At 37.5% G+C, this 15,205-nt stretch overlaps 1 protein-coding gene across 3 annotated transcripts in view; it reads right to left on the bottom strand.

Annotated features, from left to right (window-relative positions):
• Positions 1-15,205, bottom strand: part of RAD54B (RAD54 homolog B) — a 65,899-nt gene that overhangs the window by 12,097 nt on the left and 38,597 nt on the right. For all 3 annotated transcript variants that reach the window (XM_027676504.1, XM_027676598.1, XM_027676688.1), the window contains 5 exons: positions 12,641-12,841; positions 9,275-9,562; positions 6,633-6,795; positions 5,699-5,924; positions 302-509 (listed from right to left, as the gene is read on the bottom strand). In XM_027676504.1, coding sequence (XP_027532305.1) covers positions 302-509; positions 5,699-5,924; positions 6,633-6,795; positions 9,275-9,562; positions 12,641-12,841 — 1,086 coding nt within the window. The remainder of the gene's footprint in view (positions 1-301; positions 510-5,698; positions 5,925-6,632; positions 6,796-9,274; positions 9,563-12,640; positions 12,842-15,205) is intronic.

The following is a 15,205-nucleotide window of genomic DNA, read 5'->3' as shown; positions in this document are numbered from 1 at the left end:
ATTTTATTAAATAACTACAAAGGAAAACAATAAGCGTATGCAAACAGAGTCCTGCTTTCCTTATAGAAGTTCCCAGGCTCCTTGCTTGCCCCTGGACCCTGACAAATTTTGACTTTATTTAAAAAACATTGGAAATAACCTATTTTTACTGCATTTAATTTAATTTACTGTTTTTTTCTGCATTTAATACCCATTGTCAAAATTCATATTGATCTCCTGCCATACTTAGAATACCTTTTTCCTTTACCCAACCTAGCACTATTAGCATAGCAAAATATTAAAAGTAACTATAGATACTAACCAGTAAGGATAATTCTCCTCTCACAAGACAGACTGGTGAGGGCTGTAGTTGTCTTAATAGTGCTATTTTTCAGACGATGTCCTTCATCACAGATTAGGAGGTTAAATTCTACAGCCTGAATTTGATCCAAAGATCGCAATACCATCTCATAACTGATTATCATAACTGAATAAAGTGGAGAACCAGTGAATTCTTCTGCTTTGTGGTCCTGCAGGCATAAAGAAAAATACATCAGACAACATATATCTTTGCAGATCACTCATCATATTCCTTAAACATCCTGTATCCAGAGAAATTTCTTCTAGCATGACACAAGACATTTACTATCTCCTTCATGAGTCCGGATTATTGATTTTTTCCTAATTTACAAAGGAGATATGGGATCTGATACAGCAATTTAGAGTTTCACCACCTCATTAAAAGAAAATTTATTATTCTTTTAGGCCTTCAAATCCTCTGAGACACATTACCGTGAAGGTGAAAAGCACAGACTTCCTGCAACAGCTTCCCAGTGCTGGCGCTTGGGTAAGCTTCAAATGAATAATTAAAGCCAAGATAACAAAGAGCCATAGGTAGCTCCCTGTACATTCACTTTGGGATTTCAACCTGCAAGGTGCAGTAACGTGGTCCCATAGGAAGTTACTGCATTCTACCAAAATTCCCCTTGTAGTTTTAAATTGAATATTATATTATTGAATATTATGTTATATAAATATTATTGAATCTATTGAAAATGTTTAAGGTATCAGATTATAGAAGAGCAAAGTTCAGATTGCTCAGAACTCAGTTGGGAGGGATTCTGTGGGAAGCTTCCATGGAGGGTAAAGGAACTCACAAGTGCTGTGAGTTTTTCAAGAACATTCCCCTGGAAGCATGAAAACAGTTCATCCCCTTTAAGGATAAGGGAAGTAGGTGGAGCAAGAGACCTCCTTGGCTTAACTGCAAGCTTCTGCATCTGACTGGGAAGACTGTCACAGGGGAAAAGTCTGAGACAACTGGGTTTGTTCAGCCTTGAGAAAAGAAGGCTTAGAGGAGACCGTATCACCATGATCCAGTACCTAAAGGCTGGCTGTAGAGAAAATGGAAACTCCCTTTTTACCAGAAGTCACATAGAAAAAGACAAGGGGTAATGGGTACTCCTGGGGAGATTATTCCAATTGGACACAACAGGAAATTTTTTCACAATGAAAACAATCAGCCATTGGAATAATCTCCCAAAGGAAGTGGTGGGTTCCCCAACATTGGGCACTTTGGAGATTTGGCTGGACAGGGTGCGGGGCCATCTTGTCTAGACCATGCTTTTGCCGAGAAAGGCTGGATCAGATTACAGAATCACAGCATATTCTGAATTGGAAGGGACCCACAAGGATCATCAAGTCCAACTCTTAAATGAATGGCCCATACAGGGATCAAACCCACAACCTTGGTGTTATCAGCACCATGCTCTAACCAACCAAGCTAATCTCAGAGATGATCCTTGAGGTCCCTTTCAACCTGGTATTCTATGATTATTCTATCATTTACTTTGTTACTAGCCCTTAACATTGATGGGTTGGCCAACAGGTAAGGGTACCCTGGGACTCAGGAAATAGAGTCCCTAACCAGCCCCAGAAAACTTGTCTGTCTTTTGGTAGATTTCTAAACCTGGTACTACTGGTCACAAAATGTCTGTGAGCATCTCCTCTTTTACATACCACTCAAGCCCTTTTCCTTCAACAGGCACAAAGAATTTTCATGTCTATTGAAGGAAGTACACACACTGAATAAAAACTCATTGTAATGGGACAGCAAGTTTCTTCCAAAAAAGGCTTCCTAGAAATAGTTACCTTTCTGTGCAGACCTGTGAATGTACTAGAGTTGTTTACCTGTCTTGCAATTATGCATAAAAATGAAAAAATCTATTCTGGGCACGTCCCTTACCTTTCAGCTTGGGTCCAGATGCCAATTTCCTGCCTGCTTCTTCCTACTTCCTAATGGTGTTCACTAACTAAGCAGGCTATGGGTGCAGCTGACAAGCTGAAGAACCTCTTTAATCATGATAGTAAATCAAGCTAGAACCTCAGAAGATATTTTTATTTCCAAACAGGATCAGTTACCAAACACAGACAACTAAGTCTGGAGCCAGATAGTGTAATATACTGTAAAAGCAGCAGCACTACTTAATTATCACAACCTTTAGAGCCTCCTAGCAGGTGAATCAGATGAATCTATGGGATGAATCTGGCACATTAATCTCTCAAAGTACCTTGGGGTGGATCAATCCCCCACATGCTGCTCACAAAGAAGCCCAGTACATGTTGAATGAAGCAAAGAATACTGAGAGGCAGGTAACAAGGGCATGCACCTATTTCCCCAGGGTGTTTGGGACTGGATTCGAGCATTCCTGTTGTTCCCAGTACTGTAGTTAACTGACTGTTTTCTGGCCATATTTTTACTGACATTTTTAAAAAAGGAGCAGAAAATTTCCCAACACACGAACAGAGATACAGAGAAGCCCTGTAGACAACACTCAATGTTGTTCCTGCCTAGTATTCAGGTCCACATTGCAGCCTTGAACACAGAGGCAATGCCTCTCTGAACTTCTCTTGCAATGGTCAAGCATCAGAAGATGCCCAGAGTTCAGAAAACATTTTGTTTTCCTACACTTTCAGGCTGTGAGGTGAGACTGCAGGAGAGTGCTGAGACATTGGCAAACAGCCTCCAGCATCCCTCCCCTACTAAATAATCAACTCTTCTGGACTGTTTGAACCTCTTAAAAGAAAAGTAGGAGGGTCCTGGCATATTGTGAGTCCCCTGCAGACAAATATAATATATTTCTCCCTGTATATTAAAACAGCAGTGGATGATGGACTAAAAATTAAAATAAATTTACAAGCTAATTTCAAGTAATTAATTCATTCTCTTAACTGGCTGCAAGATATGTCTGTATTATAGCCTCCATTTTCACAATTACCCAAAGTGACTTGACAGGTTTAAGCAAGTTGCCTGGAGCCACATATGGAGCAATTGTCAATCAGTATTAGAACTCCATAATGTCCCAGACTTCCTCTTTGAATACACCTTTCTTTGCACTAGTTTAAATCCAATGTAGCTGGTGAAGAGTAAATTCAAAAATGCTGAATCATAAACAGTGTAAACCTACAATGAATTATTTCTCAAGATTTTTGACTTAAAAAACAAATCAAAACAATCCCAGTAGAAGTGATACTCTGCAAACACAGAAAGGAATAATTCTCTCAAACACATCTCAAATGGTGATAACATGGATTATCAAGACCTAACATCAACTTTCGTGGGGATGCCTTCATTTTAAAAGAGATGTCCTCTACATGACATTTGCATTTTAACAGAATTAAACTCTAATCACATTTTGAAAGCAGATAATGGTCGGTGTTTTGAAAAGTCTATTACCGAGGCTTCGGATCAGGTTGTGGTGTTTCAGCGTGGAAGTGAGGAAAACATTTTAAAACAGCTGCCAGCTCTTTAAATACATTCCTCAAAGGCAAGAAGATAAAAAAACATTTGAGACAAGTTCTTCCTTTTGAGTTATACTGGAGAAGTAACAGTATGGTAATTGCTGTCATTACACCCCAGGCAAGTCATATTGTGTCTTCATTTTGCATGACAATGTATTCTTGCTATTTGGGAACAAAATCTTAAAAGCTGCTGAGTGTCCTCAATCAAATGGGTCCAACAAGATGTGTAAGAATATTAAAGTTATTTAGATTTAAAGAAAATGCAAGCTACTGTAATTTTGGGCCATAGTAACTGTCATCAAATTCAGGCTTTCTCCTACCAACATTATTCAGAAAAAAATGCAAGAAAACATTCAATTACCTCTAACTATCCTTTCAGGTAAAAATATTGCCATATTGTATTTTCCCTTGTATCTGCTTCTTTTAGAAACATCCATATTTCTCATCCTAACCTATATTACATTACAGTTCATAACAAGTCAGTTTGCTTCATTTTCACATCTTGAAACAAGCTACTAATAAAAGCAAATGATGCCAAGTGCACCTCCTACATGTAGATTGTCTTCAGTGGAAGATCAGCCATTTAAAGAGTTTAACAATAATGAGTAGAATTTAATAATAATGGCCAGTCTTCACGAACGAAGATTTTGGGAAAGGTCTTTTACCTTTCAAGCCTGCGCAATGGATTTTTTAGGTGAGACACAGCCTGCGCTGAACTGAGCCCACCCTTTAATCCTAAGGTTCATCTGCCGGGCCCAAGCAAGCTTGGACAATGGCAGTGAGGTCCTCAGGACGTAGGTTTGTTTAGAGTGACCTTCTCATAGATGGATGGCCTCACAGGGCTAACGAGCTCCATCTGCCCGGGGGACCAGGAATCGAACCTGGGTCGCAGCGGTGAGAGTGCCGCATCCTAACCACTAGGCCACCAGGGGTCCCGAGTAGAATTTAAAGAAATAATTATTGTTACAAAATTTTCTACACTCTACCAAGAAGTTAAAAAAACCAGGTTGAAAACTTCCACTTCATCTGAAATATTCACTCTTCCACACAGGCAAAAAGGATAATGTAAGACACTAAAGGCAAATCTGGTTGATGTAAGAATTGGGTGACCTTTAGAAAGAAGTACTAGCTGTTTCTTCAAGCTACTAGTATGAAACTATTAGATTTAAAAAATAATTTTGGAATATAAGTATCTTTATCTCTGTTGCAAGCACCAATGCAGGTACTATAAGCTCTCCACTTCCCTGGAACTCCGCAATGTTAACACCAACGGGAACAGCTTCACTATAGGAGGGGACAGGGATCAGCATCATCCCGCTTCTTAATGAGATTTGTACTTGTCTGCATTCTTCTACAGGCGAGAGATATTCACATTACCTAACACTGAGACTCTAGGCTTGGTAACTCATGAGACCTTAAACCATCCCTACAGAAATCTGATTCTTGACAGTGACAGTAAAGGGAATAACCTTCTGAAGTAACCAAAACACACAGTTGAAACAAATCAGAAGTTTTCAGTACAGAACAAAAGCAACTACCACAGAAACAGAGTACAAAGTAGATGCTCTGGTACATCAGGCAGGGAAGGTGGGCACTTTGATAGACAACAGAAAACTCCTTTAACTGAAGAGGCACAAGGAGGAGTGTGTCACCTTTTACATCTTCACAGGAGAAACCTGAGGAAAGATAAGACAAATATATGCTACACAGGCAGATGAGCTTGAGTTATGTCCTGGTTACTGAGACAGCTAAATGCCCATATGGACAATTCTCTGAGGAAGAAATAAAGTATTACAAATAAATATTAACAGAGAATTACTAGGTTTGGTCTCTAGTTAAAAAAAAGGGGGAAAAAAATCACAATTCCTATATTCTGAGCCAAATATTATTACCTAACCCCCTTTTGGAAATAAATTATTACCTGATCAACTGTAAAGACTTTGATCCTTTCACTTCCCAACCATTTCTGAAATTCTTTTTTCCAGTTTTTTACCAGACTCCCAGGGGTGACAATTAGTGCTCGCTTTAGTACAGGTTTGCATCCATAGGCCCCTTGACGCAGAAGAGTCCAGACAAGTGCAATGCATTGCAGTGTTTTTCCTAAGCCCATTTCATCAGCAAGAATAGCTCCAAATCTGCCACTAACTCTGTAAGATATAATGAGGCAGTGGTAATATTTTAAAAGACATATCTATAATTATTTACAACTAGTTTAGGGAACTTGCTTCTGTGGTTGTTTTCTGAAGTATACAGAACCTATTTATACTTACTGTGCTCTACTGGAGGGTTTCATTCAGTTACATCAGAAGATCTTAGAGTGAAAATCCTTTTCTACATTATTGCATTAGTCCTCCAAAACTAAAGAGCCTTAATCTACTTTTAGAATTAAAATTATTATCCAATATTTTTAAAAGTTGTGTATACCTTAAGGAATCTATGACTTGAGAAAACACTTTTGAAAACATTCCTGTATTTTTCAACAGGTTGGCAAAACAGCTTGTTTATTCTAAATGTCTGAATTATAAATTACATGAATAATGATGAATTCTATGATTTATAAATCCCAGACAGCAGTGTTCTTCAGCATGAGTTTGATTGTATCTGTGTGTACAAGACTCGGTATTTCCAGACAGGTCATTTGGTGCACTAGCTTCTCATCACATCTGGCAAAATCATGGCAAGCATGATGAAACGTTCAGGTCAGAAAAAACTTGTGCAGCCTTTACTGGGAAAAAATTAGTAATAATAATTAATTGAAAAATAGCTCAAATCTTCCCATTCAAATTGTTGAATTTCAAACATGGGCATGAAAATATTACAGGTATTGAAAGCCAAAAGGATAATTTTCATCTTACCTCATTCCCATTATACATTCATATAGGAATATAATTCCTTCTTTCTGATGTGGTCGGAGATTATTTGCAATGTAAGGATCTACAACTACATCCACCACTGGCAAACCAGCCTTATTGAATGTCCACTGATGACTTGCATTTGGTCGTGGCATAACTAGAGAATCTGAAATTCAAAGCATACGTGAGTATGGAATAAAAACATTAATTTTAGTCTGTTAGCAAAGGGTATTATGTCTTTAACTCAGCTGCAGAATAAAGTAATGATATAATGACTGTTCAAGATACTGTTTAATACACTGACCATTCTCAGCCAGAAAATGCATATACAGAGTACCTAGATTGCTTTCTAAACAAAAAATCCTTTTACAAACGTTTTCCAAATAGTTTGCATTTTTCTCAAAGGTAAAGGTGATAAACTGAGACATCTGAGGGGGTTTTTTTTATGATGGGTGAAACTGCCTAACTAATAAATGTTGCACGATGACTTTGAATGCATAGGTTTAAACCAGAAGTTTCAAAAGACTTCTGAATTGAAAGTTTAAGAAAAAGAACATAAACAATGACCTGCATAAAGTCTAGACACTACATTTCAAGGGGATATTCTTGTAGTTTCCCAGAAAAGACTTCTCTGCCTGAAAAACAGAGGTAAAAAGCACTGATCTGTTAAAGAAAAATAGGCAAGGACTGAGCACGAGCTGAAAAGACTGCCACAAGCATGAATAAAAGAGGTTGACAAGTTTGAAGACATACAGAGACAAAGAGAGCATGAAGTATTGGGCTACATCTGAATAGTAGTTTTGCTTGCCATAATTTTTTTACAAACTCTAACATCCTAATTCTGCTAGACAATGGCCATATTGGGTTGCTTCTATTGATGCTACACAGCTTCACTGAAAAGTTGTATCGTCAGAGGACAGAATGAGAAAGCAGCTTATAGCTGCTCATAATCTTCTGTCACTAGAGTAGATCTATACTGATAATTTATTCATGGGAATAGGTTGGTTGAAGGTTTGTATCAATCAGGGAGATTTTGTTTCTGACTGACAAGGGGCTGAGTTCTGATAGATTACATCAAACAGCAAGTGTATATATTTAAGAGCCAGTGGTGACAAAAAGATAACTTTTCTGACAAAAATTTGGATGAAAATGGGGAATAAACAAGGCTTGGATAAACAATAGACTAAAAGCTTAGAAATCATACGTAGAAGGCACAGCTTTACATCTTTGTCACTGTGCTTTGTTCTGCTGAGAACAGGGATAAATGACTTTGAAAAAGCTGGATTTTAATCAACTATAGTCATAGACTTCAACATGAAAACCTTGGACTGTTCCTGGTCTTGTAAAGTATCTCAGTAACTTCTGCAAGAGGTTATGCAATCAGGCATTAAATAAGGTGATTCCTCTGTGTAACCAAATCTAATGACTGAGAGTCCAACCTACTGATGTGTTGAGGGCTCTCAAAATCTGCTGGGAGGTATTCAAATTCACCAGAAGTCACAGCAGACAACTAGAATAAAATGTAACATTTTAACAGACTAGTGCAGAAACAGCAAAGAAGTTAATTTGTGTGTTGAATATATCAGCTTTTTTTCCAGATTTTCGGTTAGAATGCTAATGCAGCATCATCTTGCAACCACAGGAAGGAACATTCTTAGATAAAACATAATCAAGTTAAATTCAGACCAGAAGCTAGTCTTAATAAGGCTCCCCTACAAATTATATCACTTATTACCACTCGATTAAGATTTCATTGTTTATTTACATAGCAGCCAGGAAGCGGCTTCAAAAAGTTCAATATTATCAACATATGAGGCAAGAAGTATAGAGGTATTATACTCAGAACGTAGAAAAAATTTGTATTTTTTTTAAATATGCATTGCTCTGCTTAGTAACATTTTCTAAATTCAGTGTCTTTCCATCCGAAAGACAGAGCCACCAGCAGAATATAAATGGTTTATTACTGACAGACAAAAGAGTATTTCTGTTTAGATAAACAAGACCACTTCCTGAAGCTATCAATTATTTATAGAGTCCCTCTTACACAACTGCTTTAACCAGCCTGTTTCTACACAATATGTGAACTTCCAATATGTGAACTTCCATGGGTCTTCAGCACATGATACTTTGAGCACTATAATCCAAAACTTTTATTGCAAAACATATCGGGTTGAGTTTGAGTAGTGCAGTTACACTTGCTGCCTGTGAAGGACCAGGCACTGTCAGAAGCAATTCTGTGAATCTGGTTCAACTTCTCTATTACTGATGCTCCACTGCAATTACTGTGCTGCCACATTATGGCAGTGCTTAACTGACCCCAGTGGGAAGCTGGAAATCATCTAGAACTCCCAGCATGTGTCAGATTGTTCCTCTGATCAATAACTCATTTTCCTTGGCAAAACTCTCAGAAATCACTCTAATGTGTTTCCACAGCCATCTGTAACAACTCTGAGGAACTTCATGCAGAGTAGAGTATTTCCCTTGTTAGAAACACACATGATAAAATCCTAACATGGTTAGACACTAGTACTGTATGTCAGAAATATTTCAGTAATACACCAGAGAACATGAAAATTTTGGTTACACGTTCAACATTTTTTGAGAGCCAGAGGATGTTTAAAGAAACTTAAAAATCTGCATCTTACTTGAAGCATTTGGATCGTGGCGAGGTTTGTAGCTTTGAGTATCTTTGAGCATATTGTCTTTACTACTGGGTTGACAGACATTTTTGAATGGTTTACAGAACGGTTTCACATTAGTTTGAGATAATGCAGTTGGGACTGTGTCATGAGTCCCTATTCCAGCCTGAAAACACCTGCCACTGCTGAAGTCATCCGCTGAAATTACACTCATCACTTCAATTTCTTTTCCTCCAACCATCAGTGTTTGACCTTCTTCAAGACTGTCTAGCTCTTTAGCTTTATATCCAGTACCTAAAAGAATATAAATATTTATGAATTAGGACAACACAGCAAATACTACCTCCTTAACACCAGTACTCATCTGCAGGAAGGAAAACCTGTGAAAAGGTATTTGATTCTGAAACATTTGATTGTTACACATAAAGCTTTTCTCTCCTTAACAGAGATTGACGTGTGAGTGCTAACAATCAGAATTAGGTAGCAGAATACGTGAGCCAATAATCAAGTCATCCTCATCCACAATCAAGTCTACTGAATGTCAGATAATCATTTAAGAGAATTTTTAAAAACTTGCCCCATATCATAAAATCTAGCAGCTTGCCTTAATGACCATTCTATGCCTTTCTTCCTTTTTTTCATGCCCCACCATGAACTCCCCTAGCACCTTCTTCTTTTAAAACAATTCTAAATTAGTTTTTTTACAATTAAAGACTCAGACGCATCTGAAATCTTTACTTCTACACATGCTCCAAAACATATACGCTCTGATTATTAGCAGGATTTATCAGTTAGCTCAAAAGTCTGTGGACTTTTGGAATGGGCATTCTCAGAGCAGCTACACATACTGTCAGTCTCATTACAAAATACAGCTAGAGCTGCTCCTTTCTTTTAGGATAACAGTGTAGGAAAGAGTGGGGGTTCCTTCTTTCAAACGTTCTAGTGGTTGAAGCTCTCACATAAGAAACAGAGGACATATATAATGTATTTTCTTAACTCAGAGAGTTAATTACTTCAGAATTCTTGAGCACAACTGATGAATTTGTGTGAGTTTGGATAAACAGGCTTGGATCCTCAGCTGGGTCAAAATAAAAAAAAAAGGGCATGACTGTGTAGACCAGCAGTTAAATCACTCAGCTGTGAACAAAGGGGCAAGGCCTCCCAAGGTTCTACATTTATTTTATCCAACAAACACTACATATAAAGACTGCTGGAAGCTGTTTGCAAAGCTCAGGTCTCCCACTTCTAGGAATGTGAAAGGTTGGAAGGTGAAGGTCTGGATTTGAATTCTTTTAAGAGAAAAAAATAACTGAGGTGTTTCACAATCTAAGCAAGTGCTGAAAAATAGTCTGGCCAAAAGGGAAAGGGAGTTACTTTTCTTCCTCTCCTCTAAATGTATTCAAAAAGCACACAGCGAACCTTGTTTCGTTCTTGAAAGAAGAACACTTGTTTCAGAAAAGAGCTTGAACACAAAAGAATGCATGAGCTTTCCTAAACAAGGTGGTTGGGGAGGGCATTTATGACCTCTCCTTTGCTCTGCGTTTTTGCTTTCTATTATTACCTTCACATAGCTTCAGGGTGAACATACTGAATACAGGTGTATCCCTGTGCAGATTTTGGTATGAAGAGTCTAATTCTAAGACAAGATGGGCTTTAAGGGTACTTGGAAACAGGAAAGGCAAAAAACATCCTACACAGCTCAACTGTTGATGCAGTTGCCAGAAATAACTGTTTCTGTAACATACACCAATTTACAAGAGACCACCCCCTAAATTCTTTGTAATGTGTTATTAAGGAATTAGGACATTTGCAGAGGAGAACAGCAAGATATTCTGCTGCCTCAAAACCAAGTTATAGCCTGTGCTGATTTTAGGTTCCCTTGCACCATCTGAGATCCAGCCCTGGTAAGCCTATGAAAAAGACAAAAATTCTTCCTTTGACTTTTTCTTCCCATTTAAAAATAACAATCCTGAATGTTCATACATTTAGTATAAACTTCTGAGTTTTAATCCAATTTTGGAAGTAAGCACCACTACTGGACCTTTCCTTCTCACTCGGTGGGCTAAGTAATTGCACAAATTTAAAACTCACACTGCTTAAATTGATCAATTTATGATTTTCTTAGAATCAATAAGCATTGAAAGCAACTCCGAATGGGCAAGTTAGCACCAATGACAGTGGTATCATTGTGTTATCTGACACCATCAAACATGGCAAGAAGACTTTTACCAGCAAAAATCGGAATGTTCATTTTTCCATTGTGTTTGCTGCTAATTCAAGAAGACAGGACTTGAAAAAAACATAAGAACAACAGGGTGGTGGCTGATGCATTCCAGGCATTACTCTCTTTTCTCTCTGCCTTTTTCAAAAACAAGCAAGTCTGTACATATATTGCTTTGCTATAAATAAATTCAAATTAACTTCTAAGTTGCAAACTGATTTGCAAATCAAAACTGCCTGGCTCACAAAGTCATGATTGTAACAAAAGAGCAGAAAAGCCATCGCAGACCTAAAATTTATCAAATTATGTTTTGTAGCAACACTGTTCAATCCTACTCCCTTACAGAATATTTTTGGCTCGGTTAGCAAAGTTAATTCTTGCTTTGCTTTCAGTAAAAAATTACTGCTTCAAGTTGACTGCAGCCTATGGTTTGCAAGTCTTATTTTTAACTCTGATATCAACCCAAACTATGTCTTACAGCAGCAGCTGCTGCTAAAACTACAAGACTAAAAATTGCTACACAGTTGACTTTGGCTGTGTTGGAAAATGTAGCTGTTTGCCTGTCTTTCCAACAAAGATAATATTTTTAGCTGTTAGAGTGGCTGAAAAGCAGAGATCCAACCTCTGAAATTCATGGTTGCCGCACTGCTGACTGGAATATCTACAAGGAACTTAACTGTATATTTTCCCCTAATTTTAACACCTTCACTTCCGCATTATGTGAGCAACTCAACTACTCATCCCTCATTTGGCATTACTGCTGAATTAGTACAGCCGTTGATTTCCAGATCCTCTCTCTGGACTAGCATTTGGTGTTTCTGTGAATAATGTTATTCAGCCTGCTCCAGCCTCCCCCATGCATCTGCCCTATATGTAAGAAATATAAAGCTTTTTTGCAGCCTTTCTAACCCCCACCCCCCAAAAAAAAACCCAAAACAAAAAATCAAAAAAAAACTGAAACAAAAAACCACAAACAAATAAACAAAAAACACACAAAAAAACCAAAACAAAAAACCCAACTGTTTTTTCATCCCAAAGATCAACATTGGTATGGAGAACCAAATTATGTGAAGAGCTGTGTGTCTGTTATTCAAAGCACAAACTGCTTTTATGCCAGTTGCTCCCTTACACAAGTTGCAAATCTACAGTACCTCTTCCAATGTCTTTGCCTTCCATATCTTTCAATATTACTGACTTTCCTTTTGTAATAAGAATAGCATCTCCTTCCCACTTTTTGTGTTTTTTCTTTGATGCCTTACACCACACAACACTGAAATATTTCGCAAGGCAGTCAGGTGCTTCCTGAGCTGCTTCTTCCTTTGCAGTCCCTGATGTTGGCAAATTGAGCCCATCTAAAAGGGAAATAAAATAACAAAGAGTATCTCAGGTTATCCTGACAAAGCATACAGTCATTTGCATTTCAAAAAAATCAAGTATAATCTATACATTTCATCTTATATAAACAATGTGGTGCATTTCCTGTCTTGAGCCGCTCATGGTAAATTTGGACTGAGAGAGAAGAGTACATCAGGACTCAACCTGAAAAAAACCCAAAACATTAAATTGTTTCAGAAAGCATGCATTTCCAGGGAAAGCAGGTTACTTAGTGCATTAGTAAGTGAGCTCCTGATTTGACACATATACAAGACGAGTGGAAAGGTTGGGAAAAAAGCAAAAGGGAAATGACCATAGCAGAAAATGAAAGCACAGTCCTGGTGAGATGGTGCTGGGCAAGGTTCTGGAAGCAAGGACAGGAACACAGAACTCAGGAAAGGGAACACAGGCAGCCAGTAACCAGATCTGGAGCTAAAGTCATCCATACTAAGTGGCAGAATAACCATAAATGTAGTAATGCAAAATATTATTTCAACTCCTTTCCTTGCACCCTTGAAAAATAAATTATTGTGTAAATCTTGAAACAGACCATCTCTTGAGTTCAACTCAAATGTCGTTACCAGGCTTAGATTGATTTAGATTTGTCAGCAGTTACCCAATTATAAGAGTCACAGATGTAAATATTAATAGGAAATATTTAGGTTTATAAGGTTAAGAAATCATAATAGAACAGACAGTAGTTGCTTATAATATCAATTAAGAATAAACACATGCTTTCAAGAGTTAGCAATCTGAGATAAGTAATGGTAAATAAGTCCCCAGCATTACCTAAAGGAATATCTGTAGCATTCCTTTTCAGCACATGCACAGCTTCAAAGGGAGAATCAGACTAATTTTCATTAAAATACCCTTGCATTCTGGTTAAAAGCTTAAATCGGTTTGCTCCTTTGATTCCATCTGGGATTCAACACTATACAAATCTCTTACAGAAAAGTGCTTATGCCACAGACTTTCCAAAACTTCCAAGTGTGCTGGTATTTAAAGGAGAAGCAGCAAGAGGAAACTTTTGCTCACAATAATGGTCCAATAGAGAGGCAGCTTTACCACTTCTACATTGTCTACATATTCTGAAAACTGCAAAATACTTGTAAGTTACATGCCTAAAACACGTGCATTTTAGCATTTACTAAAAAGGTATTATCTAAATGAAAAACGCTTATATTTATTGAATCCAATTTTCTCTTCAAAGTGCTCTGAAAGTTGTATTGTCTGTATACAACCCTATGCTAATACAGTGCCTAAAGCAGATAGGATTTTCCATATGTGGATGTTTCTTTAGGGCATTAGCCAAACATCTGTAGACTTTCATGTGGCAGATGCCCCCATGTCCAAAGAGTAACAGAGCAACTACTGAACACTGCTATGCCACAGAAGGATGAGAAAATGGAACAGAGAAGTCCTTCTTGTAATGTCAGAGATTCTTTATAGATGAACCCTGGTAAACGAGCCAAAGAACAATAATAAATCCTTGCAGTTCTGTAAAAATGTAAAAAGGTTCTATTGGATCTTCAATAAACACAAGTGATAAGATATAGAGCAGTGAAAGAGAGAGAGGGGAAGAGGGGAACCTGTACCTTGCTAAAATACAAAAGACTACTTTTACTCTATATTGAGCTTCTAATTGCAAACTGATTTGACAGACAAATACAAGATTTTTTTTTTCCCCAACTGATTCTCTTGGTTTAATCAGCAACTTCTTCCCTCGTATTAAGATTTTAAATGGTTACTGCAAGAGCTGGAGATTTCATTGCAGAATTTTCTTCTTCTCTCTTGAAGGATGGCCATTCACAAACAAACCTCTTTGTCTCCTCCACTGACCTCTCGCATGAGTTTGGTGACCCCTGAGATCTGTTTTATGGTCATTGCTCTTTTACTCAGGGAGTCCTGCATGGTGTTATCTGAACCACTGGCAGATTAACTTTCAAGGCAATAACAAGTCTTCAAACTCTTCTTATCCCTGCTTCATTTAAAATAATTAGAAAACCAATAATTTATAAACAGAGCTGGAAATTGCTAGCCTTTTGTAATAGTGACTTTTAGTGAAAAGGATTTCCAAAGCAATCTGCCCCCAGTGAGAAGCAAATCAGCACCAATATTTCATACAATACTACTATGTTCCTATGGGAAAAATGAAAAAACAAATGGACTCTGCAATGTTCAGATTTCTTCCCTCAATTTGTCTTCTGAATTATCATAACTTCTGTTTATAGAAATATTCAATAACAATTTGTTCCTATGCTACATAAATTATTTTCCTTTTACCTATAACTACAGTTTAGTTTCAGATAAAAGTGTAAGGGGTTTTTTTTAATTAAACATTT

This window comes from Neopelma chrysocephalum, unplaced genomic scaffold, assembly GCF_003984885.1.
Source record: "Neopelma chrysocephalum unplaced genomic scaffold, ASM398488v2 Primary Assembly neopelma1_22, whole genome shotgun sequence".
Lineage (NCBI taxonomy): Eukaryota > Metazoa > Chordata > Aves > Passeriformes > Pipridae > Neopelma > Neopelma chrysocephalum.
This window is presented reverse-complemented; position numbering and strand designations above follow the sequence as displayed.